General features: G+C 37.8%; 2 protein-coding genes across 8 annotated transcripts in view; one reads left to right on the top strand and one right to left on the bottom strand.

Moving 5' to 3' along the window:
• The window catches only part of Gigyf2 (GRB10 interacting GYF protein 2), a 127,715-nt gene that overhangs the window by 49,225 nt on the left and 50,802 nt on the right, over positions 1–27,688 (bottom strand). For 5 of the 7 annotated variants that reach the window (XM_021199437.1, XM_021199438.2, XM_029539086.1 and 2 more), the window contains 2 exons: positions 23,125–23,236; positions 22,225–22,265 (listed from right to left, as the gene is read on the bottom strand). The exons of the other annotated variants lie outside the window; for them this stretch is intronic. In XM_021199437.1, the coding sequence (XP_021055096.1) occupies positions 22,225–22,265; positions 23,125–23,236 (153 nt within the window). The remainder of the gene's footprint in view (positions 1–22,224; positions 22,266–23,124; positions 23,237–27,688) is intronic. 7 annotated transcript variants of the gene reach the window in all.
• Positions 7,399–15,937, top strand: Kcnj13 (potassium voltage-gated channel subfamily J member 13). Its single transcript, XM_021199439.2, has 3 exons — positions 7,399–7,502; positions 12,717–13,192; positions 15,122–15,937. The coding sequence occupies exons 2-3, from the start codon at positions 12,733–12,735 to the stop codon at positions 15,742–15,744; spliced, it is 1,083 nt and encodes a 360-aa protein (XP_021055098.1). The 5' UTR covers positions 7,399–7,502; positions 12,717–12,732; the 3' UTR covers positions 15,745–15,937.

Raw genomic sequence — 27,688 nt, 5'->3', positions numbered from 1 at the left:
AAAGAACATCATCTACCAGGAAAAATCACTACTCTCTTTTTGCTGTGGTCAACAGCTTCCAGGAGCCCCCACACCCAGTAATCCCTAGCTGCTGATATCCATGAAATACTTTTCTGTTAAAGGTGACCTGAACTTACTGCTAAAAAATAGGATATACCTGAAATAATAAGCCATTACATTCTGAATCTAAAGTTGGTTTTGCTTGTTTTATTTTGTGTTTTTGGAGACAGGGTCTCACTATGTAAACCCTGGGTGGTCTGGAAGTCACTATGTAGCCCAGGCTAGTCAGCCTCTGCTCTTTTGAGTATAGAGATTAAAGCTATGTATCACCATGCCAAGATAGGAATCTAAAATTTAAAAGGCCTCTGTCATCAAGCATCTTGGAATCATTCTCTGAAGGTGGCCAGCTACCACATGGTACCTACAGTGAGGCTCACATTACAAAGCATTGAGGCTCTTCATTTCCACACTTAAGATTGAAAGTGGTTCCAATCGCAAAAGAACTTTAAAATGACCAAAGAGTAGGCAGACAATTTTACTGCTGTTCCATAAGAAACTAGAGCCCAAGCTATGTAACCAATAAATGAAGTTACTTTTTGCCTACAGAAGCAGAGAAGTAAATATCTGTCATTCATTCAGGGCATGGTGGCACAAACCAGTCCATCATCCCAGCGTTCAGGAGGTAGTGGAAGGTGGATCAGGAGTTCACATGAGTCTGAAACAAGCCTAGGGTAAGCCCTTAATTCACAAGTCATTCAGCTAAGTTCTGTGGTCATCTTATTACACAAAGACTCAAAATATAACTGATTTTATCTTCCAATCTGAAAAATTGAGGCTTAAGTCATAACCTATGGGAATTGTCTAGAATCACATAACATTATTAAATAGTGACTCAAATGTTAATCTCCTGATCACTCAACACTGAGTGAAAGTTATAGATTCAAGTGTGGACACACTCTCTACTTGTATTGTAAGAGCTCCCAGGCTCTCCTGCTTAGATTAAGAGAGGTCAATGCTCTTTATAAAGCACTCTGTTTGCTATATGGCTTCATGAAAAGTCTAGCTACTCTTACAAAAGAAAACCTTTAATATATTCAAATATGAAAACAATGAGGGATGAACGTACCACGTCACAAATGCTATAGGGCTGTGAGAACAGTGCTAATCACAAATGGTAAACTAACAGAGCTACATTTACAGCACCTGCTTTTCTACAGGGAGCCTTTGACTAGTGACCATGTCAAAGTATATACCACTAACGGCAAAATGCAGAATTCATCAAACACCAGTTATAACTTTTCCTAATAGAATAAAATAATAGACCTACTTTAATAAATAAAAATTAAATTTACTAAAATACTAATAATTCACAGTTGACCTCAAGTAACCCTCCTGCTTTTGCTTTGCAAATGGCTGTACACAGACCATTACCACATAGCATGGGTAGCACTGTCACTGAAATCTACATTTCAACTGCTTTAAAGCCCCAGGTTTTACTTCTGTGATTATGCATCTCCTAGTAATGTCAATATGTCAGTTATATCTTGACATTTCTCATTTGGGGGAAGTGAGTTCAACACGAAGCTGCCTGAATGTACATGAACAGAAGCAAATCAGTAACAGAGTTCAAGTAAATTTTAGCTACTAGGTGATTATTACTACGAAACTATTTCTAAGAACTACTATGTACTTTTCACATATCAAATATTCATATGAACAACAGTAGAAATTTTCAATTATGAATTATTGGTAAACCAAGGAAACCCAGAATGACATACACTTTCAGGGGAGAAAAGGGCGAAAAGACTAAAGGACGTGTAAACCGACTTCACCCTCTTCTGATCTCCTCTTAAAAAAAAAAAAAAAAAAAATTGTAATTAAAAGTCCAATATCCTTAGGTGGACACATAACAAATGTGTAATTCAGTAAGTTTTTATCAGCAATTGTTTAAAATCAACACCTTAGTTAAAAACAACAACAAAAATAGCTCTCAAAAATCTTCACATATGCCCTCCCATCAGCTCTTTCGAATCTACATATTCTCTTGCTTTCTGAATTTTCTTCAAAACATCAAAATCTACATATGAAGGTCCAAGTACAACGTGGTGAAGCCGCTACTCCCCTTCCATCTTCACTGGAATCTGGGGTTCCACTTGGGTCACCAGGCTTGCACAGCAAGCACCATTATCCACTGAGCTCTACTGCTAGCCCTGACCTTCATACAAATGGAGTATTTACCTCTGAGAAAGAGCTTTTCTTTTACACTGATGAACAAGATCTCACTCTCAACAGTTGTGGTGTATTGCTCTTAAACTGGTGACATTTAGGTTGTTTTTTTGGTTTTTTTTTTTTTTTTGCTTTTTGCTTTTATGAACTGTACATTTATAAGCATTCTTTTTTTAAAAAAGATTTAGTTATTGTTATAAGTAAGTACAATGTAGCTGTCTTCAAACATACCAGAAGAGGGCATCAGATCTCATTATGGGTAGTTGAGAGCCACCATGTGGTTACTGGGATTTGAACACAGGACCTTTGTAAGAGCAGTCAGTGCTCTTACCCACCAAGCCATCTCACCAGCCCAGGAGCATTCTTACACACAAAATTTGGTGAGCAAATAAATGCTTCTTTAGGAATGCATTATATTCAGCTTTTGTGATTACTATCAAATATTTTCCCAAAGAAGTCATATTTCTTTGTCATCTGATTGTCTTATTCAAACCTGGGGTACAAATTAACATGACACTTCTTCCATAAACCAACGTAATGAGGCACATAGGATTACAAAGGCAGGCTTGAACATAGCACCTGCCCTCTAGGCCACAGACCAGAGATACACATGGAAAGAAAGGACCTGATACAGTATAGTTGATACAATGCACTGATATCCTTCACCTGATCGTCTTAATAATTACAGGAGATTAAGTTAAACCTCACCATCTCTATTGTTCCTGTGTGGAAAGGGATACCTGTGGGGTGGCTTCACAAGATCACATAGCTGAGTCATGAATCAGAAATAGAACCTAGGCCTGCAGCCTCCTAAGCCATCTCTACTACATTACACTCAGTGTTTACTCACAACTAAGCCCACTAGAAGCAGCCAGAAATTCTAGTAAAACTGAAATGGGAAGAGGAAGATCTAGGATTTAAGCCTGCCAAGCTCCAGAAAGACTACAGATGGTACAATTTAGGGGCAGTTTGTCAGCATCTATAGGCAGAACTAAGCTTATTTCCATATTTCCTGAGAAATAATTTTAAAATGGTTATTAAAAAAAGAAACTGGTTAGAACTTTAATAGAAAAGTTTTGTTCTAGAAATTAATTTAAAAAGAAAATATGGCTTCAAATAAATATCAAAATTTTATTTACAATTGCTACTAAAACTAAAACAAAACTGACACTATATGAAGAACTGCACTTACAGTTTGAAATCCTTTCTAATCTAATTACAGTAGGCATCTTGTATCAATTCAGGTAAGCGGTGGAAATATCAAAGAGGTTCACTTGTATAATTATAGACTTGTGTTATATTTTTCATTTGTTTTTACTTTTCAGGACAGGGTTTTTCTGTGTATCCCAGGCTGTCCTGGAACTCAAGAGATTCACCTGCCTCTGCCTCTGCCTCTCTGCCTCTCTGCCTCTCTGCCCCTCTGCCCCTCTGCCCTTCTGCCCTTCTGCCCCTCTGCCCCTTTGCCTTTAGAACACTGGGATTGAAGGCATGAGCCACCATGACTGGTAGATTTGTGTATTCCTGAAGAACTTTTGATGACAAACATCAAAGTTATTCACAAGCAATTTAAAAGATGCTATCTCATGTTCTTTTCGTGCCTAATAACTGTAGTGTTCTCTGATAACCAGGGCCACAATGAGGGCCACCCACATGGGCCCTTCTCAGCACTCAAACTCAAGACTCCTGTCTGTAATGTTATCAGCACTATGACAGTTGAGTAAAGAAGCACTCCGGTTAACTTCTTTTTAAAACCTAATTTATACCCAAGGTGATTTAAAATAAAAATGAGTCTAAATCTAATGGCTGAAAACAATGCAGTTCCTGGCCAGAGAGAGACTGAGTAGACTTGTCAGAACTGTCTTTGAAAAGCTATCTCAAACAACAGGAATACGCCCCCACCCCTCAGCCCTCATGCATGCTGTCTGCTGGTACACACCTAGAATATCTGGGGAAGGCAGTCACTGAGGAGGCTTAAACACACCAACAATGGAAGGAGAGACTAGATAAGGCAGTTAGCTATTCCCAAGCTACAATCAAGGGTGAGCTCAGGGCTGAGAGTCCTAGATTGGAAGCATGCTGTGACCAAGGATGCTTTGTTTTTCAGGGCAAGCAGTCTAAGGCTTACAGAATCTTAATGGCATCTATAATCTTCAAAAGGTAAAAAAAAGATAAAGAAACCAATTAAAAAACTTTCTGCTCAATATAGCAAATAAGACATTTTATCAGGAAACTATATTACCTATAGAATATTTACATTCTTACATCATAGTCACTTAAGTCATCTAAGTCATATAAAGCTGTTAAAATACATTCGCAGCATACTATGTACAAGTAGTATCCCCCAATGACAGTATATACTTGTTTCTCCCTTAATGTATTAAGACGGAATTTGTTTTCTACAAATGAAATGAAAACTCAGTGCTGGCTTCTGCCTAGTCTGACTGGGTGGACTTCCTAAGGAGAAGGAGCGGTAAAAGGGCACCTGTGTGTGTGTTTGACTCGCAGCCAAAAATGGTGTTTATGGAAAACTTCAGATGGAGCTCAGAGGCACTCAGCCAACAAAATCTACAGCTGCGAAACTTGGAGCTTGCAAGGACCCAATCTCCAAAAGCAAAGGCGGAATTATGGGACAGACTTTGAAGCTTGTTTATGTGCAAATTTTTGTAGCAAGTAACTTTATATTTCTCTATTAAATAGTGAAAGGAAACCTCATCCAAGTGTGGCCGATTACTTCCCCTTGCTCTCAATAGTTACTTGTAAATACAATTCCAGAGTGGTGGAAATAGCAGTTGAAAGTCTTACCTTAGGAGTCTCTAAACTTCTGCTGCCTAACCTCTGCTCAGCTGGTGAGCAGTCATGAAAACACAGCCGCTTCTGGCTGGACAACAACTAGGGAAGCTGCAGCATGTAAGAATGTCTCTGAAAAAGTACCTCAAGCAATGAGTACATGTCCTTGTCCCCACAGTGTACTGACAGCGCACCCAGAAGTGGCCTGTCATCTTACAACATGAACTAGAAAGAGTCTAGGTATCTTTAACACAGTTAAGAATACTGGCAGCCAGTCGGGTAGACTTAATGGGAGAGTAGGCAAGACACTAACAAATCCTTTGTCATTTTAAAGAAAACTATAGTATTTCTAGATTGTATACTGGATTACTTAAGCTAAAATAGTAATCAATACCTTTAGCTACAGAGATTTGGATCTAATAAAGACTAATTTACTTGTATATGGCACCTAGCAAGACCATTAGAATTTTTAATAAAAAGCAAATCACCAATGGAACAGAAGCATTTATGTTCATACACAGAAGAGATGCTTTAGATCCAACTCTAACCTATGACAAACCTACTGTGTATTTCAGGATGACGGTGGTGTATCTTCTGTGCCATTATCAATGTCACCTCAGCCAAGCTGACAGAACCAACTTACAATAATTTACATGCTCAAATGACTGTCATAGGATGCTGAGCTCCAGAGTCAAAGTATAACATCCACAGACAACCATCAGTGATCATCACTGCCTATGACAGGCCTTCAAGTTGGAAGCATCCCAGAATTAGAAATACCACACATAAGCCAATGTGTAGGTGCATGTCTGGGTACGTGTAGGTAAACTTAACATTATCATTAACTTACTCTATCATTTTTGTGTAGAAACAGTCTGAAATAAGAGTACATTATTGAAAAAGTCTGGTCTATTAAGTTCAGTACTAGAGAGGCTGATGCGGGGGGATTTAGTACAAGGCCACAGTAAACTATACAGTCAAAATGCCTTTTTATAGAGGGGGTAGGGGTGGGGGGAGGTGTCCTAGGTTGAATGACAAGCTTTTGTTTTACCTACTATCCACGACAATGGAAGATACACTAACATGCTGGGGTTTTGGGGAAGAATATCCCACTACTTGCTCTAGTGTCTTAGCTATTTTCAGTTAGGTGTTTTCCTCAATCAGCTAGCTAGAAAATGATACAAATTCCTACTTGCACATGGCAGGGAATAAGTCTTACATGTGAATTCACCTTGATTACCCTCCCTGGTTCTGAAGGTCAAAGTTACTAGCACTCTGTCTAAACTTGTATTGAAATGTCTGGCATTAACAAAGAAGGAATTAATATATTTTTTAACTTGTGAAGGAAAGGAGAGGAATCCACAAAGTCGGATTTCCCTTCCTAAGTAGCATTAGATTGGTCCACATTCATAACTTTCCCAGCAGGCCTTTCCAAAATCTTACTTCAAACAAACAGTGTCTTTGTTTTTTCAGATCCTCTTATGTGTAACATTTGATCAAAGTTTTTAAATTGGCAGCTCACAGAGAAGAAAATACTGTTCACTAGGCATCACACAAGGCCATACTTTTCAGCTCAAGTGGAAGCTGCTACAAGCTGGACTGCTGACATCTTCCAGGTAAATACAATTTCAGTACTGAGTTACAGATCATGTACCCTGAATACTGTTTTATTCTACTTCATCACACATACAAGCCCCCTAAGGATCACTAAAGCAAGCCTTAAGAAAAGTCTTTCCTTCTTCCACCTTAAAGAGAAGTACAAGGCATCAAGCAATCATATTCCTAGTCAAGCCTACTGTACAGCTTTAAAAACCAAAGACCAAAGTTCTTCCTTTGCAATTAAGAAGGGCAGAGGTACTGTTTCAGGTAAATAAATGACCTATACCTACTATCGTAGCCATATTGATGAGGTGGGATCTGATAAGAAAACCAGAAAAAAAAAAAATCAACTCATCAATTATGCCTAAACATCCTTATCCAACTAAATCCCCCCTCAAGAAATGGTGGAAAAAAGATTAGTGAAAGAGATATCTCACACTTTAACACGCAATATAAGGAGAGAGGGCTGAAAGGAAATCTTGCAGGGAATTTTATCCCTTTGAACTTTCAAATAAACTCTTAAATAAGATTATGCAAACTTACTAAAAACCGGTCCTGATTAGAGGGAAAAAATGCACCCCTTCTCCACGTCAGTTCTAGAGGCTTTCTCCAGAGTTGTTAAGGTTTGTGTTGGGTAAAGAAAGACCTCCTAACAAACCAGCATTCTTTTCCACATGATCAGAGCTAATTGGCCCCCCTGCAGACTAAGTGACCAATCACATCAGCTTCAGCTGAAACCAGCCCTCACGGACATTATAAACACAGGAATGTAAGCTGCAAAGCCAGTCCAAGAGAACGACACTGCAGGTTATAGCCACCGGGTCAGAAAGACAAGAGTCTGCTAGCTTCCTTAAGACCTTCTTTGGTAGGCTGGTCCCACAAAATAACCGGTGAGTAATTAAATAACCTTCACTCTTATTCTTTCCTTCAGAGGAACAAGCAAGGAAGCTGACAGCAGATAGGAACAGACCTAGATTGCTTATAATAGAGCTTTAAACAGACATTACCTAGATAGTCAGAACTAAGGTTTGTTCTCTTCCTTAAATTTTATAACTGGCAAACGGCCATGCTGAAAGCATTAGTAAAAGGTTAGTTCTCATTTTTTTAGTAAATCCATACTAATGTTATACTGTGTAAATGAGTAGGAAAAGATCCTAGGTAAAAATTCAGTGGCTTTATAAAAGAATGTGTGGGGTTTTGTTGTTGTTGTTGTTGTTGTTGTTTGGATGGAATTAGAAACATACCAAAATAAGCATATGGAAATAAATGCCAAAAGAATGAACTATTATGATTTTAATTTTCTTAATCTTCAAAAAGCTGCATATCCTAATTTAAAATTTCTTTTTAAGCAGGGGATTATTAATAACACATACTCTGTATATAAGAAAATAAAATATGAACTACTCTCTGAGCTTACATAATAGGGTTAATACTCACATTGTTTGCCCTAATTATAGAGGCCAGGAAAGGTGCTTATGAGACTTTCAACACAGCCTTTAAAATGTTTGCATAAGGCATGAACAAACACTGTATTCATTTAGCGTTTCTAAGTGCAGCCTCTATCTTAACTGTAGGAACAGGAATTACAGTACTCCTCTAGAAGCACAGCAACAGAAAACTAACTTTAAGAGCTACCACCTAATGAACAGAGCAACATTGTTATTTTGATGATTAATGAAGCTATCAAACTACCATTTTTAAAATAAGTATCTTTCTCATCAAACAATTTATAAATTTATAAATATTTTACAGCTCCTACATAGATACACACATAAATTTTCCACTTGTCTATTCTACTATTCCTGCTATGACAGTTCATGAAAATCACACAAAAATCTAAGTTTAGATAAATACCTTCCAAATGCACCCATAATTGAGTATATAGCACAAAGCTGTAACCCTAGGACTTGGGAGATAACGAGCAGCAACATCAATTCAAAGACATTTGGCTATAAAAGCTGAGTTTGAGACCAGCTTGGACTGTAATAATACCAGTCTCAAAAAGAGAGGGGGTGGAAGAAAGGGAGGAGGAAAGGAGGTGATTACGAATTTGTGTGCTTGTGATAATGTGAAAATTACTTGAAAATGTCTACCCATAAGACACATTTGAAGAGGAAGGGGGAAAAATCCTATAAACATCAGGCAACAGCAGTAAAAAATTTTAAGGCCAGGTAAGCAGGTATAAAAGTCATACAGAAACCATCCTATAGAAAACAGTTGAGAAACTAGATGTAAACTTACAAACTGGCAGGTAGACTTTAAGGGATATTATTTAATCTCCCTTTTAACCACATTCTTAGTATTAATCTAATGATATCTGGCCAAGGGGACAGGGTAGCTTGCCCAAAATGAGAGCGCTATATACATAAGAGTCAACGCCTTCAGGCCATGCTCCCTACCCTGTATTTACTACACAGCAGTGACTGACTATATGAATGCACAGAGCAATTCACTAAGGATCAAAATTTTACTTTCTCTCAACTTCTTGCCAAAATGATCCCATCAAAAGTCAACAATGTTTCATGGGGAAAAAACAAAACCAAAAATGTTTCACTGTTTTGATACTGGCCTTTTGACTTCCCTGCCAATGGTTTTTTTCCATGTTATTTAGTTGCTCGAGGGGGGAAAGAATGAAATTGTAGAGAGCCTAGACTAATGCTGCTACAAAAACCATAGATTACCAACAGCAATCATAAAAAGACCAGAGTGAAAATAATTAGTGTTGAAGGAACGGTGTAATGTACAGAAAGACTCTCCTTCCAGTGTGCTTTCTACGGCAGTGAGACTTGAGTAAGAGTGAGCTGCTTCTGCTTTGCTTCTGTGAACAGGGAACCACTCGAACAATGGCCCCAAAGTCTGAAGCTAATAAGCATTCCTGAAGGGATCCATAGTGGCTCCTGGTTCTCTGATTGTTTTGCTTTTGCTTTTTGAGACCTGGCCTCACCATGTAGCCTTGCCTGGCCTATAGTTTACTGTGCAGTGCAGATGAGGCTGGGAGATCCTCCTGCCTCTGCCTCCAGAGTTCAGGAATTAAAGGCATGTGCTGCCACCCTTAGTCTCTGTTCTCTGTTCTTGAACACAGTATTGTTCACAAAGGCTAACCAGAGTCAAATGCTTTGGGTTTTAGCACTAATTCTAGACTTAGTATGCTTGGGAATAATACTCGGAAACTGCTAATTTTATGATCCTCAGAAAATTTGTCTCACTTTATGAAGTGGGAATGGCATAAGTAGGTATTTACTATAAAAGTAAAGCATTATCAGCAACGAATGACAAAGCAAGACTACTGTTTACCCTATTCAAGGTATTGCCTTTTAGCCTTCCTTGAATTTGGAATGATGCTTAGCACAGGAAAAACATATATCAGCTACTATTACAAATCATTTCCACCAGAACAACCATGGATATAAAGCTGGGATGGCTTAAGTTAGTTACCTGAGTTACAGGAATAGAAAAGAGCACCTACAGCCAGGTGCACGCCTTTAATCCCAGCACTTGGGAGGCAGAGGCAGGCAAATCTCTGAGTTCAAGGCCAGCCTGGTCTACAGAGTGAGTTCCTGGACAGCCAGGGCTATACAGAGAAATCATCTCAAAAACAAAACAAAACAAAAACAAAAATAAAAAAAGCACCTAATAAAAGTGCTAGAAACTCTCAAATACCAGCTTTGGAGTAGAGGACAGTGTGAAGGCTGAATATACAGCTTCTTGTAGCAAAAAAATTAAAAAGTATATTAACTGATTTTGCCGTGGTTAGCCAGACAATAATAATCCAAAAAATCCCAAGCCCTCATGTGGTATGTAGAACGTCTTGCCTTTCTACACACTTCAGTGGTTACATATGAAAAATGGAGATAGTCATGTCTATCTTCTGAGCACAAGGAAAGATGGGTGAACAGTATCAAGTATCTTCACAGTGTCTACAAAGGCTCTGTGGTTCTTTCTAAGAGGAAAGAGGTCTTTTAAAATATTTAAGAATCTAACGAAATAAGGAGCATTAAATATGGGCTGAGGAGTGGCTCACTTGTCAGCACCTGCCAAACAACAACAACAAATACACCCAATGATTACGACAACTCAGTAGGGCAGTAAGTGATACAACATGAAATTCTTGTTTTTTAAAATCTATCACATGAAACTGAAATGCCCATCTGATCTAAATTGAAGAACTATCCAGTATTCAATCAGCTCTAGCTCAAATCTGAGAAAAATATGAAAGAAGAATGCCCCGGGTACAGTCAACAAAGCTTGCAACAGTCTCAGAACAAAAGGGAAAGTCATACATACCTAGTTGTCCAATGTCCAAATCCAGTAACACAGAAAAACAGTCTACAAAACCCCAGAGTCCCAGAAAGACTAACTCATCAAACCTGAGCAACCTCACACCACCTTTGTAAGCATCATACAAAAGGAAGGAAGCAGCAAGGCATGATAGCACTTAGTTGTATTCCAGTCTTCTAGAGAGGACTGAGGCAGAAAATCCGGAGTTCAACAGCCTGAACTACCTAAGGAAACAAAACTGGGGGAGTGGGGATGAGAGAGAGAAGCACAAGTGGGTTTGCAGCACTCTCACAGTATCTACTTCGGAAGAAGCACCATTGAGTTATGACACACAAGTCTTTATATGTATAGATGTATTCATCATGTCCAAGGTTGGTCACACAGTAGATGTCTATTAATAACACAGAGAAATGCCTAACCCTTTATGAAAACTAGTCACAAGATCTGATTATACTAATATCTTTTCAAATTTGTCATCTGATCTCTTAATGATTATTTTTGCTTATTAGGTTCTTAAAATTACTTCTTTTGGTTTACTTATTCTTAAAGCTACTGTCTTTCAAAGCTGGAAGAAAGGCTCAGTGAGAGAGTACTCACCTAGCATGCACAAGGTCCCAGGGTCCATTCCTAGCAACAGGGGCAAGAGGTATTATCTAAATATATCTACTTGGAATGTCTTTCTTTGGTGTGCAGGAGTTATACTAGGGTTATACAAAGGATGTATGTATGTATATATGTATGTATGTATGTATGTATGTATGTATGTATGTATGTGTTAGGAAAGTACTTTACCAGGAATTTCTTTCTTTGCCAGGATTTAATATGAACTAAGTATGTATGTGCCCCACAGTTATCCATTCAGCAGCCAGTACAGAAATAATATATTAATATATCCATGATAGCAAATTTATAAACATTTTCACAAGGTTTTAAATAGGCTAATTCTAAAACATACATTAAAATTGTGTATCTTGGGCCAGTGAGATATGGCCTAGTGAGTCTGGGTGATTGTTATTAACCTGATGACTGGAGTTCAAATCATGAGGTGGAAGAACACTGATTCCCAGGTTGCCCTTTATACTTCAAAAGCACGCTGTGGAACACGTGTAATGCCCCTACACACACACACACACACACACACACACACACACACACACACACACACAAAATGAATGAATGATTGAATCAATGAATGAGGAAAAAAAACTTAGGAATCTCTAAAAGCTTAGTATAATGTAAGTCTTATCCTACTACACAGTTTAACTTCAAGACATGCAGAGCTGGGGACCTAGATCAATGCAGAGTGCTTGCCTAGCATGCTCAAGGCCCAGAGTTCTGGGTTCAAACACCAACAACTGCAGGAAAACAAAGTATCTGCAGACAGTTAATGCCAACTTTCCAAATGACTTTTACTTATTTATAGAGTAAAATACTTATGTTTTTAAAACTAGTCTCTTTAATTATCATATTTAATTTACTCATAATTATCAGCAAATTTTAAAAATTTGTTATTTAGAAATAATATATTAACTCAATAAAAACTCAAGGCCTAAATTTTTACAAAGGCAAAATGTAGTTGTTTTAGAAAGCACAAATTATAAGCCTCACCCTCTGGAATTCCAAAGTATATTTAGAAAAGAAAGTATCAAATGGTATTTTTACAGTCAATCAAGGAAAGTGTAAAAAATACCCTAAATTAATACATAATTAGTTAACAAATGACTTGACCAGTAACTGCTCTCATGTAGACACTGTGAGAAAGCTTCATAACTCATGAATGTTAACTCTAAATCAGTTAAGGGCTAACTACTTCACTCTTATTTCAGAGAAATACAGCCTGAGATGGACAGCAGTAATTGTAAAGTTAATGCTCCTCTCCTAAGTCAAAGATACCGGAGGATGGTCACAAAAGATGGCCACAGCACACTTCAAATGGATGGTGCTCAAAGAGGTCTTGTGTATCTTCGAGATGCATGGGGAATCCTAATGGACATGCGCTGGCGCTGGATGATGCTGGTCTTTTCTGCTTCTTTTGTTGTCCACTGGCTTGTCTTTGCAGTCCTCTGGTATGCTGTAGCTGAGATGAATGGTGATCTGGAAATAGATCACGATGTCCCACCTGAAAACCACACTATCTGTGTGAAGCACATCACCAGTTTCACCGCTGCATTTTCCTTCTCTCTGGAGACACAACTTACAATTGGTTATGGTACCATGTTCCCCAGTGGTGACTGTCCAAGTGCAATCGCCTTACTTGCCATACAAATGCTCCTAGGCCTCATGCTAGAGGCTTTTATCACAGGTAATTATTCTTGGTTTTGTTTTTTTTTTTTTTTTAAATACTACAAGCCTTTTATAAAGTATATAGTTGGTTAAGACAAGTCTGTTATATTGTTATAAGTAATTTATTTGCATCACTATAAGCAGGTGATGCCAAAGAAGAAATGAAACAATCTAGGGATAAACAATAGAAAAAAAAATATAAATATATATATATAAAGAATTTTGGAACTACATAAGAAAAAAGATCATATACCATTAACTTGCAGGAATATACTATGCAAAAATAATATCAAAATGAGTAAAAGTAAATTCACACAGATGTTATTTTGAGTAAGGAAAATAAGGTAAATTTTAAGTCATGTTACCTGATATACATCTGGCTTTGTTGTTTATAATTTATTTTATGTGAATTGATGTTTTGCCTACATATATGACTGTGTGAGAGTGTCAGATCTGGAGTTACAGACAGTTGTGAGCTGACAAATGGGTACTGGGAATGAACTCGGGTCCTCTGGAAAATCAGTCCATGCTCCCAACTGCTGAGCCATTTCACTAGCCCCATAGCTTACTTTTTATCTTTCTTATGATACAACCTTCTCCTCCAAGATCACCTATTCAACATGGACTCAATAAAAGGAAGTTGACACCACCACATTCAGTGCCATCTTTTAAAGTTACAGATACACAAAAAAGGCAGTGTGACTGTGGCCATAAATAGTCACTTATGTGTCTGGTAACATAGAGTACGCCATAGGATTGCTTCTTTCTATGTAACACACAATTTAAAAAATACACACTAATACTCTAATAAAAGATAAGCACTGAACATCATGGAAGATGACCCAATGTGCTACCAACTGGCTCTGCATCCTGTAACAAATCACTTAACTTCTTTAAGAATATCCGCATTGGCTCAGCTCTTAGATAAATTTAAGATAACCTATGTATTTAGATGGGAAGATGCTTAAATTTTTGTGCTAACCCCTAACTAAATTTGTCATTTCCTTCAATTATGAAGTTATACACAAATATACATATGATATACATATTAAATTATATAGATTAGATAGATGGATTTACTGATGGACAAATGATGAATAAATTGATGGAAGGATAGATTGATATCCTCACACTACCTGTAACATAAGCACTTACAATGTAATTATTGGGTCTGTGAAAAAATGATTCAGTGGATAAGCACACATGTTGTTCTTTTATAGAGGACCTAGGTTCGGTTCCCAAAACACACGTGGCAGCTTACAACAACGCCTTCTTCTGGCCTCCTCAGGCACTGGAAACACATATGGTGAATATATATACATTCAAGCAAAACATCATACACATAAAATAATTTTTTTTAAAAAAGCTACAATTGTTATAATGATTACCATATGCCTCACCAGCCAGCCAACAGGCTCTGTGCCACAAGAATGCTTAGGAAATCCTCATCTATAGCTTGGGGTGGGACACAAGTGTATACTTACAAGATACACTGAATCACTTCATGGCCAGTTTCCCCCAAAACTAACCTTCTAGAAGTTTCAAGGTTAAAAATTCTTTACTGCATCTCTCCTTCCTTCAGCCTCTCCTCCTAAAACCACCCTCCTCTCATGCACTCTCCATTTCAACCTGAGTTACACAGCAGGAGCCACGCTCAGTTCTTGAACTTTTGTAATTTACAAGATAAAAGTTTTTCCTTTATTCATGACAAATCAAATTTTTCTTACCCATTTTGAAATCATGGAGTTTGTTGTTGTTGTTGTTGTTGTCTCTTAATTTTTTTAAAGTATGATTACCCTAAATTATAATAGAATGAATTTCTTTCTCAGTGGATATGAGAAATATTTAACTACTTAACATACTCTTCTCATTCAGAAAATGTATTGAGATTTAACGTTTTCTGTTCCAAAAAAATAGAACAAAAACATTTCAATGGTTTTTAATTTAGGTGCCTTTGTGGCGAAGATTGCACGGCCAAAAAATAGAGCTTTCTCAATTCGATTCACTGACTTAGCAGTTGTAGCTCACAAAGATGGCAAACCTAATCTTATCTTCCAAGTGGCCAACACCCGGCCCAGCCCTCTGACCAATGTTCGGGTCTCTGCTGTACTCTATCAGGAGAGAGAAAATGGTGAACTTTACCAGACCAGTGTGGACTTCCACCTTGATGGCATCAGTTCTGAAGAATGTCCATTCTTCATCTTCCCCTTAACCTATTACCATACTATCTCACCATCAAGTCCTCTAGCTACCCTGCTCCAACATGAGACTCCTCCACACTCTGAATTAGTTGTGTTCCTCTCAGCGATGCAAGAAGGCACTGGGGAAATCTGCCAAAGGAGGACATCCTACCTGCCCTCTGAGATCATGTTACATCACCGATTTGCAGCTCTAATGACTCGAGGTTCCAAAGGTGAGTATCAAGTCAAGATGGAGAATTTTGACAAGACTGTTCCTGAACATCCAACTCCTGTGGTCTCTAAGAGTCCACACAGGACTGACCTAGATATTCACATCAATGGACAAAGCATTGACAATTTTCAGATTGCTGAAACAGGGCTGACAGAATAAGACTCATCTACACCGTCCTACTTCTTAATGTATTAAATATATGCAGCCAGCTATGCAGCTATTTTCCTTCACTGTATCTCATGTTTCCTTGTTCTCAGTGCTGATTATATCATAGTAATCATGTCTATGCCCACAAAAAAGAAAAGAAAAGAAAAGAAAAGAAAAGAAAAGAAAAGAAAAGAAAAGAAAAGAAAAGAAAGCTAACTATACACATCCCCCAAAACAAAACAGTCTAGTTACCTATTTATATCAGTGGTAATCTGCTCTTATCAAGGCAACTCAATCTGATAGGTATCCATGCTAGCATATCTGGAAAGATGTGGGCATGGTATCAGAAACGATGATAAAATGGACAGTTATGGCACACACAGTTGAACTCTAAGAAAATCACCTCTCATTTTCATCTGTAAACTGAAACAACAAACTAGTTTCAAACCTAGCTCCCTGGGTGGAAAGCCGATTTCACAATATTTAGTGAACATCCTTGTACAACTTTTATTTTTTTCAAGATAGCAAACATCATTCCTTTGATTCTTTAAACTACAAAACTGGGATAAGCATGTCAATTTCTAACAGTTAAAAACAAAAGTACAAAAGAAAAATAACAATATGGATTTACAGAGAATCCCAAAAGCATTTAAATACAACACCCAAACACATGTATGTATATTCATGTATTTGTGGTAGAAAATTCAGAACAAATAAGAAAAGCTCTGGCCCAGACAGAGCTTACAGGGTGGCATTTCTGACAAAGAGATGCAAAACTTTATGTTTCTAACTATTTTTAAATCTTACTTGCATAACATTCAAGTAGTAATCTAAAAGCTAATCACCTCAGCACTTGAGCTGCTTCTACCCCAAGTAAAAGATTATCTTCGTACTCATGATTCATTCAATGACATAAAAGTCCTACAAACTTTCTAAATACAAATATGTATTTAAGTTTTTATAAATCAAGGCCTTAGTTAAACATATAACTCAACTAGGGAAAAAAAAATCTCCAATAGATAAAGCAAAAAATTAGGTAACAAAGTATTTTCAAACCCAAATTCCTGTTTCCAACATCAAATAGTTTTTTCTATAAACAGAAAATGAGTGTTTATTCACCAGTAGGAGGCTGGACTAGATGATCCCTATTATTTCATTCCAAGTCTAATATTCCATGAAAATTATGCTTTCTCTGCCTGTTTTTATTTTATATATACTAAGATGAACCCCTCTTTATATATCCAGCTTAAAATATTTCTTTAAACAATTTCACTTCAATTAAAAAACTGAGCTGAGCTGTCCTTTACCAAACAAAAACAAAAACAAAGTTATACTATCAAGTTTCAAAGAGATCTGCATGGCTTCTCTTCCTTCCCTTATTCGGAATTAAATGGGAAAAGTAACAGATTAAGTTTCACTGCAGTGGATGAGCAAGCACAATCATCTTGAAATATAGCCTCCGTAACAGTAAATGTTACAGACGGCAGCAAGCCACATTTTTCTACTCTTTGACAGAAAGAAAAACAACAACAAAATGCCCTAAGAATGGTAATATCAGAAGACTATTAAGAACAGAGAACTTATTTATTATAAAGTTTGACTATAAAAATGGAGGCATACACTCTTTCAAGGAATGCAGACCAACTAAAGACTGATAAGATAAAGAGCAGAAATCCTAATAACAAGATTAGCCTGACCTGTGAAAATAAACCGGATGGGAGACTCCTCTGAATGTTCCTTCCTAAACAACACTTACACAGGTTTCACATTTATCAAGCTGTCTAAGGAGACCATGAATACATTAAGAGACTTGAAACCCAAATCTCTCTAGAGGCTTCATGTTCTCCAATTAAATCAGATAAATATGCTTCTATAGTTACTAGTCAGACAAAATGTAACATCTGAAAATTAAGTACAACTTCCTCACCACACAGCAAAAACAACTGTTTATTTGGTCGGGGCAAGAGAGAGAACACTGTGGTTAAGAGCTGCTCTTTCAAAGGGCCCTAGTTTGATTCCCAGTATCCACGTGGCAGTTCACAACCGGCTCTTTAATTTCAGTTTCAGGAGAGTTTCAGGAGATCTGATGCCCTCTCTGGCCTCCACAGGCACTAGGCACATATATGATGTACAGACATTCATGCAGGCAAAACATTCATATACATGAATTAAAAAGTTTTATAAAAAATATAATCCAAATCACTGTTCAAAAACCAGAAAGATTCTGGGAGCATTGTCTATAATTCCTTCATCTTTTTCAAAGAATCATAGTTTCTAGGATTAAGTTTTCTACAGAGAGATCATTATTAATCCCTCAGGAATATGGAATAGAAATGGAAGAAAGGAGGAAATCATTAAGAACTAATGTACTCAACAACCAAAATCACTCAAGAGCCAAAGTTACTGTTGAAAATTAACAAAACATTTTAACAAACTGAAAACAAGCAGTTACCAAAAATCTTCAGCTTAGATTTATGCTTGAAAAGTATTATACTACTAGATTTGAGGGAAAATAATCTGTAACAACAACATCATCAATGTCTATTTCCAAGTACTTCACCCCAAATGTATATTGTACCTTGCAATTCAACCTGACAGGTATCCATGTTGGTGGATTTACAAGGAGGACTGTGCTATTTCCAGATACTTCACATAAAAAGTCACAGTGTATCATGCTTGGTTAGCTGAACCTACTGATGTCAGGAGGATTGTTTTTAATGATCAATTTCATTGCACTCTCACAAGATGATCACAGGAAAACAAAAACAAAAACAAAACAAAACAAGATGATCACAGGAACTAATCTCTCCTCTGCAGCAATCAATTCCTTTTGAATAGGACTTATAAATCAAAGGATACAGGCCTTTTCCCACCTATTTATTCTCCCACCGATGTTCACAGGGGTAAACCATGACTCTTACTCAGAAGTTTGTAATTCTACCCATCTATCTTCACAAAGAAAACCAACACATGTGCTAGGTCTGTAGCTCAGTACCAGAGCACTTTCCTAGTCTTCGCAAGATCCTGAGGTCTGATCTCATCCCATCCCCAACCCAACCACCATCACATATAAATGAATGAATGAATGAATGAATGAATGAATGAATGAATGAATGAGTACAGCCTTTCTCTGATTTTAAAAGGAACAAGTTGAGGCTGAGAAGACGACTCTGTGAGTAAGAGGCCCTGCTATATAAGCACAAGGACCTAAGTTTAAATCCTACACTCTACGTAAAACAGCAAGAGTATACCTGTATCTATAACCCCAGAATCAGGTATGACAGGAAACAGGACAAAAAGACTCTAGGAACTTGCTGGCTAGCCAGCCTGACCACAACAACTGCAGGCTCAGTGACAAAGTCTGTCTCAGAGTTCTTATGAATTCACCTTTTCTCTTTTGCTGTTGTTGTGTTGGTGGGGGAAGACCAGGCTAGCGCTGGACTTCAAGGTGATCTGTCAGCCTCTTTCTCCCAAACTGCTATGATTAAACACATCAAAACCACACCTAAGTGGGACTCGCCTTATCAAAGACATGCACAGAATATTACAAAATATTTTTACTGTTTAAAATAGAGGCTAGTTAGGAAAAGTAATTAGATTTATATAATGCCCAAGAAAACAGTGAGATTCTGCACAAACAGCAACAACAAAGTTAATCTCACCAAGAGAACACATTATTTCCCCAAAGCTTCCCAATAATTTTAGAAACTTTTACATCATTTTAAGAATGTGTTTAGCCAGCCGGTGGTGGTGCACACCTTTAATTCCACTGCTTGGGAGGCAGAAGCAGGCAGATCTCTGCGAGTTCAAGGCCAGCCTGGTCTACAAAGAACATGCCAAGATGGTCAGGGCTACACAAAGAAACCCTGTCTTGAAAAACAATAACAAATTAATTTATTAGTTAATTAATTAAAAAAGAATGTGTTTAACACATCCTTGAGCCCAATATTCGAACTCTTGAAATTCAAGCAGGTAAAGCCTTCTTTCTTGTGATCAAGTAAGCCAGTATTTGTAGTGACCTTGCAAACCCCCAAACTCTGCCCGGCCCACAGTTTAGTCTCCTATCTGAACACCCATCTCTTTTAATGCAATCACCACCAGCACAAAGGCTTCAAGTTACTTGGCCTCCAATGGTAAACCATGACCCTTTACTTTCATTCAAGATGTGTCCCCAGGCTTGAGAGATGGCTCAGCGATTAAGAGCACTGACTGCTCTTCCAGAGGTACTAAGTTCAATTCCCAGCAACATAATGGCTCACAACCATCTGTAATAAGATCTGATGCCCTCTTCTGGTGTGTCTGAAGATAGCTACAGTGTAACTTATATATAATAAATAAATCTTAAAAAAAAAAAAAAAAAGATGTGGCCCCAAAGCTTAGGCTATGTAGGCTATGTAATAGCAATGGGGGATTGGGTGTTTGCTGGAGAGATGACTCAGTTGCTACTCTTGCAGCAGACCAGTTTCCCAGCACCCACATCACACTGCCTAGAGTTGCCTGCAACTATAGCGCTACAGGATCTGACAACCTCTTCTGGCCTCTACAGTACGCACAAATGCATACTACACTCACACATACACATAAATTTTTAAAAATCTTAAATAAAAGGCAATGAGCTTTCCCTCCTTTGGCTCCCTGGGGTAATTTAGATCTAGTAATTCCTGCCCTGAGCTGTAAGGTAATTGCTGACTAACATGAAGCTGAGATCATCTGAAAGAAGCCTAAGTCTTTCCCCATACTTTCAACCCTTTATTTATATAAGACTGCATTTTCTACTGTTAAGTTTTCATCTCATTAGACTGGGCTTTTTCTTATACCTTAAATTTGATCTCAAGTTAAATTTTCTCTACTCCACACATTACTTCCCTCTGAGCACTGAGTGATTTAAAAATCTGATCAGCAGCTAACAGTGTCCTCCAAAGAAAACATCAGCACCTGCACAAGGCCTGTGGCATAATTAGGGCCTCCATATCTGTTGAATTCATAAATGAGTTCAAAGACTTTAAGATATTATCTTCTCATTTTATTTGGGGACTATGGACTATGAAAGATAAGAGTAGACATGACCTTCTCATTTTGAATCCTGTACTAACTACCCTTTATCACCTCTCCACAATCAAAAGCAAAAATGCTGAGTCAGTGACTTGAAGAGAGCTCAGCAGTAAGTACTGCTTGCTGCTCTTCCAAGGATCCTAAGTCCAGTTCCCAGCACCCATACAGAGTGACTCACAACCACCTGTAATGCAAGGTCCAAGGGATCCAACCACCTCTTCTGGCCACAGTGGGCAGGCACGCACGCGCATACACACAATATACACACAAAAAGAAGCACATACACAGAAAAATGTTTTTAAAATACTGAATCAGATCAGGATGGGAACAAAGATCCTAACAAATTCTCTCCATGAAGCCCTCACAAAAATGAATAGTGTACATTAATAAATTACCTAGTTAAATCCACATTTCTTCATGCAACACTCATTTAATGTCATTTCAATAATGTGAACCAAGAATTTTCAATGATATGTTAATGAATAAAGACTTTAAATAACAAATATTTTTCAGTGAGGTTTACATGTGAAACAGTGAAATCAAGCTGATCATTCTAACTTCCCTGTTTTCAAAACCATGTACATTCAATTTAGTCTGTGATCAGTGTTTGTAGAGTCAGCATATTTATGAGACACGTTAATCACTATCAGATATAACCATACTCTGTAGGACATTTTTGTTTTTTGAAGGAATTTAGAAACTGAAAAATTTCAAATTTATACCAATACCGTAAACTGGCACTTTTCTTTTTTTTTCACCAAATATTAATGTAGACCGCCAATTTATCAGTCAGAAAGCCCATCATAACATTACAAATTGACTAAATTATCATAAACACTCACAAGGAAAATATATATATATACAGAAAGAAGACAGCTAGGCTGGTGAGATGGCTTGCAAGTAAAGGTGCTGCTGAGTTTGAGCCCCAGAACCCACATGAAGGTGTGACAGAACCAACTCCACAGCCTTCACAGACATTGCCTGGTGTATGTCCCCACCTCCATATACATATCCTGCACACATACACAATAAAAGAAATAGTCCAATCATTGATTAAAGTAAGAATACTCAGTCTCAGCCTTTGCCTCCTCAGACAAAAGCCACACTCTCCCTACTCTAATCTAGGAGATACCCTCCATGATAATAAACAAGTGATCAAGTTAGCTCCTAATTTAGAATTTCATTCCCACAAAGAGCCTTAGTGCAAAAGACATGCCTTGCAGAAACACAACCCTAAAATATTGAGTTGAGTATGTCTTAATGGGTGTATCCATCACTCCTGGTCTCACCCACAGGACTCTAAATCAGTGTTACAGCTCCATCTACTGGATCCATGCATGTAACAGTTAATCTGTGCTGCTAATTATCCTTCTGAATGGGCCTTGTTAGAACTAATACCAGGAGAGTGCAGGAGGTATTTCAAAACAGTAATATCCTTACCTACATCTTTTCTTCCTGGTTTTTCAAAGCGCCTGTCACCCCTAAAAAGACAAAATAAATTTCAAGAACACCTTAAAAACAACATAGGTTTCCTATTATGATACTCCTTTCCTGCAGTCCCTTTAGCAGCAGATCTGCCAGTTAGTATTTAGAAAATACAGGAAAGCAATGATGAGAACAAAAATTCCACCTGGCCACCTACCAAACCTTAGATCTTAATGACTAGAATATTAATTATTATTTTAGCTGGAAACATGATAGACTATGTTATATATATTTCCCACATTTGTGGTTCTGAGTACTAAACCTCAGGGTGCTGAGCAAGACAACCAGCACTGTTACAACCTTAACCCTTCTACCCTTACTTTGAGATCAGGGCTCATTCTTAACTGTAAGAATTATATATATTTTATTGCACAGAATTTTCAGGAAAAGCAGAAAAGGGCTAAGTTCTGAGCTTTTCAAAATGTTCTTTCTTTCCAGGGGCTAGAGAGGAGACAGTACCCCCCACCCAATTTCTGTGATTCTCTAGGTCACACCATGCAGCCCATTTTGGTCTGGCTCATGATTCTTCTGTCTTGGCCTCCCAAGTGCTAGGATCACAGGAACATGCAACCCTGTACCGCTCAGGAAAGGAACGCAGTGTGCTTTGTTTTGTTTGGAGTACTGAGGGCTGAACCTCCCTAGAGAGCTACCAATGGGTTAGAATCCTAGCCATTTTTTTCCATTTTTATTTTGAGTTCAGGAGTTTGCTAAATTGTGCAGGATAGCCAGTACTCTAGAATCTCCTTCCTCAGCCTGCCAAATAACTGGCATTGCAGGCAGGTCCTATAGAATACCACTAGGGTGAGTTTTATAGACCAGCAAATGCTTACATTACAATCTCAACACTTTAGTTACCTTTCTTCCCAGCTCTGTGATCTATGCATTTCCCTGCCACCTCCTCGCCCAAACACACCCTCTACTTCATCAAAACTTCTTTGGTAGAAACCACATTCACCTCTACCTCTGCCTGAAAATAAGAAAACAGGGGGAGGGGAAATAGTTAGAAACCAACATCCAACAAATATGTTCAACACTGAAGGTTAATCTCTATGAAGTTCTATCCCTCTGTACACTTCAAGAAGGCCACATTTAAGTATTTAGCAAGACATAAAGGCTCTGATAGAACTGAACTGTGGTATGAAAAAAAATAAACCAACGACTTGTGAAGGAATCCCAGTCCTGAACAATAAACAGCACCAAACAGGAAGCTCATCAGTGATGAGGTCCACAGTGGAGTCTACAAAGTCTAATACACCATTATAAACTGAATGTTTTAATGGATTATTCTCAATAACTACTGGGGAAATCTTACTATGGGGAACTTCTAGAAAGAAACTCTAGTAGAAAGTGTCAATCACAATAAAACTCCTTTATCCAATTTCAGAAAAAAAGATAGCAGAAGTGAACTGAACAACTGTAGGACTGTAAACTACATTCTTGCAGGATAAAAAGAATCCTTCACTGCGATAAGGAAAATTAGCAACACTAAAGTCAATCCGCAGAGTGGTTGGAGTATAGACTCAGAGGCTTTGCAAGTCAAATGTTAGCATGCTTCTAATGAAGGCCATCTGGTTAACTATCAACCTATGACTCTGCTTAGAATCTATCCCAGTAGAAACATCTTTACAGAGTCAAGTGGGGTGGAACATGCCTATCTCAGCATTTGGGCTGAAGCAGAGAACTGACAGCTCAAAGCCAGCTGTGTTAGTTACATCAAGAATGACTCAAAAATCCTGAAAAAGATGAAAAGGACAGAAAGGGAAAGAAGAAAAACGAACAAAAGGGAAGGAGAGGGAGGCACTCACAAGTATGTAAACCATCATGCAACACATATAGTAGTTTCAATCAGTGATAAGACTTACTATAACCACTCACTGTTCAACCACTTTATAGTGGAGTTGAAAACTCTGAAGTAAATAGAGACTTATTTGCGATGGTACTGGTCTAAAGATATCCACTGAACTACCATTCACTTAAAAACATGGCGTATTTGATAGCATGTAGTACACAGTATGTGATTGTAACAATGAACAGTTATTTATTTGAGGACATACTATATACTATATTTTCAAGTGTACTTATTTTAAATTTACTAAATTTACTAAATTTTAAATTTACTATAAAACAATATCCCATTTATACCACAAGTGGCAGCATCTAACTGTATCGGGAGGCCAAACCAAGTAAATAACCTAAACCATATAAGCCTGTGTAAATTATAATGCTCATATCAATGAAAATAAAATTACGGGCTGGTGAGATGGCCTGACTGCTCTTCCAAAGGTCCTTGAGTTCAAATCTCAGCAACCACATGGTGGCTCACAACCACCCATAATGAGATCTGATGCCCTCTTCTGGTGTCTGAAGACAGCTACAGTATACTTATGTATAATAATAAATAAATCTAAGAAAAGAAAAGAAAAGAAAAGAAAAGAGAAAAGAAAAGAAAAGAAAAGAAAAGAAAAGAAAAGAAAAGAAAAGAAAAGAAAAGAAAAGAAAAGAAAAGAATGAGGCTTGTGTCTTGTTAAGTAAGGCATGACTACATATTTGTATGGAAATGAACACTTGAATTTCAAAACACTAGAAACAACCTAATAATAGTTAGCTAAATAAATTCTGATAAAACATCCTAAAACAATACAAATCCACATAAATGATGTTAACTCAGACCTGTGCTACTGAATGACAAAAGCATACTCAAGAAATGGGGGTGGGGGTGGGGGTTGAGATTGATGTTGTGATGTCCATACTGCTGCACAGCTAAGAGTAACTGATTACACATGCAGATATGTATGTAGTACGCACTCTCAGCTTTGGACATTCTGTAGTTTTCTCAATGAATATATGAACAGTACTGACACAAATGAAGAAACTAGAGAAGGCATGGGAATTTGGAGTGCATTTATAACAAAAAAATACCTTAGCAGCTATCCCAAACTTAACTTCTCCCATAGATCAAAATGATCAGAAGAAAATACTTTATTTTGTGTATGGTGTTAGGTACCAAACCGAGCACACTGCAAATGCTAGGCAAAAGCTCTGCCACAAAAAATACACCTCTAACCCGAAAATAATATATTCTGAATGAGGCATCCAACAAAGCAAGTAACTTCAAGCACCCATGTACTGCATCATAATCTATCAGGAACTGACTCAGATTACAGGAATACTTCTATGACTCTTACAAAATACTGAAAAAAATTTATATATATACACATATATATATAATATTAGGATAGTCTCTAGACTAGTATCCACTCTGTCTATAAAATAAAAGTGAAACTACAGTTTAACTATAATAACCACAAAGTTATCTTCCAGGTTCATCACTTTAAGTCAACCTAAAGTCAGCCTACAGTTTAAGTGGCTTTCCCTCTGCCCTACATTCAGAATATGCATACATTTTATTTAAAATCCTAAAATAATTTAATAGTAACTACTCTAACATGAAAATATTCCTCCACAATGGTGACTTTAGGATGAGGAAGAAAGTCTTCTCCTTTTTCAAGATGAATTTTGTCCAGACTGGATGGATGGCCCGCCCAGCAGTTAACAGCACATGAGTGAACGGAGTTTGGCACCCAGTATCCACACCTCATGGCTACAACTGTTTAATTCCAACTACAGAAGATCCAGTACCCTCTTCTGGCCTCTGACAGCACCTGAACTCAAATACACATTCTAACACATAAGTGTAATTTTTAAAAATAGTATTTATTCCAGCACTTGGGAAGCAGAGACAAGTGAACTTCTTGAGGTTCAGTCAGCCCAGTCTACAGAGTAAGTTCCAGGACAGCCACAGAGGCTACAAAGAGAAACCCTGCCTCGGAGGGAAAAAAAAATCTCAGGAAAACCTATTCTGTAGAACCACTTTGAGAAAACCATTTTAGTCTTGGGAGACTAGGGGTTTGGGGGGGGGGGGTCAAGAAAAATACATATAATGAATGGGTTTTGCAACTCTGACTACCTCCATCCCTGCTTGTGTGGTGGAAGCTTTAGAAAAACTGGATTCGGGGGCTGGAGGGATGGCTCAGCGGTTAAGAGCACTGACTGCTCTTCCAGAGGTCCTGAGTTCAATTCCCAGCAACCACATGGTGGCTCACAACCATCTGTAATGGGATCTGATGCCCTCTTCTGGTATCTCTGAAGATAGCTACAGTGCACTCACATATATAAAATAAATAAATCTTAAGAAAAAAAAAAAAACAAAAAACGGAGTTCTAAAAAAAAAAAAGAAAAAGAAAAACTGGATTCTAGATCTTTCCACATTTAAGTCATCTATAAATGTGGTTCCCATGCACAAGAACAAGCAGAAAAACATGTGATCAGCCTTTTCAACTTGAAGGACTGTACTATTACCTGAAAGCTCACCCTATTCTTTAAGGAAAAAATATGCTTCCTTCTAACAATGCCACTGGTGCAATTGACAGTATATGGATTCTTTCTAACATCCAGACGACATAAAAAAGAAAGATAATGCAATAGTACATAGCCCCTTGTTCTCTTAAACAATACTAGGTCAGGATATCTTTAAGACTTGAAACCAATAGATTGGCATATGAGTTTTTCCTTGAGTTGGAAAGAGATACTACAACCCAAAGAAAAGTCACAGTAATCAAGGGAGGTAAAATTAAGTGAAAACCCAAAAACACAAGCATTACAGGCCACTGTTTCTACAGCATTCCAAGTATTTTCACAAAGGTAAGAGCATCCATTTGACAAGTTCTGTACCTTTCAACATTAGCACACTGATTTACTTGTATGTCACAACACATGGGCTTTATAAAGCAAGCTCTGGTTACAAAAAAACGCTAACTTCAAAGAAACAAACAAACAATCGATTCCTCACTTGTTTCTTCTATCTGTTGTTGCTCTGGGGTACTGTATTTGTTAGGTGGGGGGACCACAGCTTAGTTGTTGTTGCTCTAGAGGATGCCTAATGTAGCTCAGGCTAGCCTTAAACTGTCAATATAACTAAAATTTGGGCCTGAACTCCTGACAGCAATCCCCAAATGCTAGGACTGCAAGCGTACATTACCACACCCAGATCTGCTCCATTCTAAATACGTAAGGTTTTTTCAAGGCCTACAGAGAACAGGTGGAGGATGTGTGTGGTCTGCACTCTTGATTAAGGAAACTTTTCTCTGGCTTGACCTTAAGAGCACAGGAAGCAAAGCTTTCAGAATTAAATTTCTTCTCACCGCCTCCCACAAGAGGAAAGCAAGGGAAATTTCCACAGGGAGACCAGACCCATAACCAGTCAGTCCCATTTCCAAAACACTGCCATATACCAATATGCACAGATCCCAGACAATGAGCATATTGACATGGTTTGTGATGCAGACATGCCTAGCTCTCACCAACTCGATGTCTGTGGCAATGCTGTTTCTTTGAAGTCTACAATAATATTCAGGTTAAA

This window comes from Mus pahari, chromosome 5, assembly GCF_900095145.1.
Source record: "Mus pahari chromosome 5, PAHARI_EIJ_v1.1, whole genome shotgun sequence".
NCBI lineage: Eukaryota > Metazoa > Chordata > Mammalia > Rodentia > Muridae > Mus > Mus pahari.
The sequence above is the reverse complement of the archived record's forward strand: the minus strand, read 5'-3'. Positions and strand labels throughout refer to the sequence as shown.